At 15.0% G+C, this 3,292-nt stretch overlaps 1 protein-coding gene across 1 annotated transcript, besides 16 other annotated features; it reads left to right on the top strand.

Moving 5' to 3' along the window:
• Window positions 1-49: 49 nt before the first annotated feature.
• Window positions 50-184: a repeat region.
• An 18-nt stretch (window positions 185-202) lies between these two features.
• Window positions 203-338: a repeat region.
• A 1-nt stretch (window position 339) lies between these two features.
• FPSE_07603 (uncharacterized protein) lies at window positions 340-1,531 on the top strand (the record flags this gene model as incomplete). Its single annotated transcript, XM_009260721.1, has 10 exons — window positions 340-355; window positions 461-487; window positions 588-590; window positions 829-850; window positions 1,028-1,030; window positions 1,178-1,183; window positions 1,325-1,335; window positions 1,405-1,413; window positions 1,463-1,473; window positions 1,527-1,531. Coding segments are annotated over 10 exons (113 nt in total), but the record flags the coding sequence as incomplete, so codon positions are not given.
• Window positions 369-568: a repeat region.
• Window positions 606-647: a repeat region.
• Window positions 1,235-1,296: a repeat region.
• Window positions 1,359-1,403: a repeat region.
• A 51-nt stretch (window positions 1,532-1,582) lies between the features above and the next one.
• Window positions 1,583-1,728: a repeat region.
• A 19-nt stretch (window positions 1,729-1,747) lies between these two features.
• Window positions 1,748-2,049: a repeat region.
• Window positions 1,808-2,111: a repeat region.
• Window positions 2,112-2,138: 27 nt separating this feature from the next.
• Window positions 2,139-2,222: a repeat region.
• Window positions 2,223-2,477: 255 nt separating this feature from the next.
• Window positions 2,478-2,514: a repeat region.
• A 44-nt stretch (window positions 2,515-2,558) lies between these two features.
• Window positions 2,559-2,645: a repeat region.
• A 44-nt stretch (window positions 2,646-2,689) lies between these two features.
• Window positions 2,690-2,911: a repeat region.
• Window positions 2,912-2,964: 53 nt separating this feature from the next.
• Window positions 2,965-3,037: a repeat region.
• Window positions 2,972-3,133: a repeat region.
• Window positions 3,134-3,190: 57 nt separating this feature from the next.
• Window positions 3,191-3,292: a microsatellite.

Raw genomic sequence — 3,292 nt, forward strand, 5'->3', positions numbered from 1 at the left:
TATATTATAGTCTTTAAATAAAGCTAAAATCCTTTTTATACTTTAAGCCTTTTAAAATAACTTAAAATTAAATATTTAATATATTATAACTATATATAATTAGTTTTTTTAGTTTTTCTCTAATATTATATATAGATTTCTTTAATATATTCTCTTTAAATAGTATATTTATATATATTAAAAAGACTATAGCACTTATAGCTATTAATTTTATTTTAATTAAATTATTATATTTATTAAAATAACTAATTATATAAAAGTTAATTACTATTTTATATAAATTATTTAATATCTTTATATTATAATAAGTATTAATTATAGCTTTAATTATTTTAAAAGGAAAAGGCTTAAATAGGTAATAAATAAGCTTTATAATATAAATAGTATATTCTTTAATTAATATTATTATATAAGGTTTATAAAAAAAGTTAATAATATAAATTATAAAAAATTAAAATAGACTAATTAGTCTTAATAGATTAATTAAGTAATAAGTAATTTACAGTTAAATATATTATTAATATTATTAAGATTTTATATCTATAAGTTTAACTAATCTTATCTTTAACTTATACTAACTGTTATAGAGGGTAGGCAATTAAAGGTTATATATATAATTTAGATATTAATAAATTCTTTAGATTTAAGCTACCTTAAACTTAACTTTCTATATTACTTTAATAGAACCCTATATATTTAACCTCTAACTCTCCTCTATTACTTATTCCTACTTAATAATATAATCTTTAGTTATCTGCTAACTATATTTAGTAAATTAACCTTTAGATTTACTTATTTTAATTCCCTATTTACTCTATATATATATAGCTCCTATTATCTAGCTTATAAGGTAGTATTTAATATAGAAGCCTTTATTACTTTAGCTATTATAGCTATATCTTTTACTATTATATCTTTTATTACCTTAATAATAGTATTATTAAAGGCCTTATTAATCTAATTAAGCTAGGACTTAAAGACTTAATATTAGATTTTATACTAATAATTTAATCTAATTACTTAAAAGAAGGTAACTTTATCTTTATAGATATTAAGCCTTCTTATAAGCCTCTTCTTAAGGTCTTTTAGGCATATAAGCTTTTACTTAAGCTTTTACTTTATTTAGCCTTATTATTTAATTTAAAAGTACCTTATAAAGAGTAAAAGGACTTTATAGCTAAAGGTAATTAACTTAATTAGGCTATAGTTATTATTTTAATTAACCTCTTAAAGGTATTTTACTTTATATTTTAACTATTTTAAGTCTTTATTATAATTACTAAATATAATAATTTAGCTAGTTTTTACTTTATTAAGGAAATAGCTAGTAAAATAGTTATAAATACTATTATATAGGCTTTTTTATTAAAGCTTTATTATTATATAATCTATAATATTAATTAGCTATATAAAGTAATAGACTAAGGATTAACTAATAGTAAGTACTTTTACTTATATTTAGTATATTAAATAGTAAGTAGATATTTTACTTATAGTAATACTAACTTATACTAAAGACTTAATAGATTAAATAGGCACTTTAAAGTTACTTAATATTATATTATAAGAGGAAAAAACCTACTATATATATAATATAAGAGATATTTCTTTTATTAGTAATATATATATTCTTTTTAAAAAAGTTAGTTATTAGGAAAACTTTATTTTAATATTTTAAGTTTTTAATTTAAATAGATCTTTTATTAAGAATTTTAAAGATATTAAAAAGACTAGGGTTTTAGCTTATAATTATAAAGAAATTAAAAAAAAAAAAAAAAATAATAGTAATAAAAAGTCTTTAATAAGTAAATATATTAGTAATTACTTATTATTTTATTTTTATATTAACTTATAATATTATAAACTTAATAATTAATTAAAAGTTATAAGAAAAAGAATTTATTATTATATATATAATTTAATAAAATCTTTTTTATTACTTTTATAATAAAGTTTATTATTTTAAGTAATAGCTATTATATATATAAAAAAACTTAAATTAAATAAAAAACTTTAATAAATAATTTATAAAACTTTTAAATTTATATAAATAAATACCTTTATATAATTAAAAATATCTTTAGTTAAAAATATTATTAATAATATTAATACCTATATAGGGTAAGCAGCTAGAAGGGTATATATATAATTTAAATTACTTAATAATTACCTTTTTATTTAAGCTTATTTAAATTTAGCTTTTTATATTACTTTAATAAAAACCTATTTAACTTTTAAGTTACTTATTTAAACCCTACTAACCTCTTACTAACCTTATACTATAGCCTTTATATTATTAAAGATATACTTTTTAAAGACCTTATTAGCTATATTAAGCTAACTTTTTAATATAGTATATTAGGCTATATAATTTAACTTAACTACTATAAGGAAAATAGTCTTAATAGTAAATAGAAGACTATTTATTATAAGCTTCTCTTTAAGGTTATTTAAGCTAGCTATCTTTTATATAAGTCTATTATATAATTTACTTAAATTAATATTAATTTTAAAGTATCTAAAGCTATATAGCTAAAAGAGCTTATAGCTAAAAGTAATTAATTTAATTAAATTATAATTATTTTATATAACTTAAGTAAATAATATATATAAATTAAGCTTTTAAGCTAATTTAATTACTTTAAGGTTTTTAGCTATCTCTTTAAGCCTTTTAAGTATTATAACTATCTTATTATTATAGTAATTATAAAAGCTATTTATAATAATCTTATTAATTAAATTAAAACTTAAGTTATTATATTTTAATATATTAATATATAGGCTTTATTATTTAATTATTAATATTATTATATAAGGCTTATAAAAGCAATTAGTAATATAAATTATAAGAAACTAAAATAAACTAAATAGTTTTAATAAATTAATTAGGTAATAAATAGTAATAATAAAAGGTCTTTAAGAATTTTATAGACTTAATAGTTAATTAGGGGTTATAAGAAGAAGAATTTACTATTATATATATAGTTTAATAAAATCTTCTTTATTAATTACTTATATAATAGAGTTTATTATATTAGGTAATTACTATATTACTATATATATACTCTTATTAAGAAAGTATATAGTTATTAGAAAAACCTTAATATAAATATTTAAGTTTTTAATTTAAATAGATCCTTTATTAATAATCTTAAGGAAATTAAAAAAGCTTAAAAAAGCTTAAACTTTAAAATAAATAAATAAATAAATAAATAAATAAATAAATAAATAAATAAATAAATAAATAAATAAATAAATAAATAAATAAATAAATAAATAAATAAATAAATAA

Source organism: Fusarium pseudograminearum (assembly GCF_000303195.2).
Source record: "Fusarium pseudograminearum CS3096 unplaced genomic scaffold Unplaced53, whole genome shotgun sequence".
Lineage (NCBI taxonomy): Eukaryota > Fungi > Ascomycota > Sordariomycetes > Hypocreales > Nectriaceae > Fusarium > Fusarium pseudograminearum.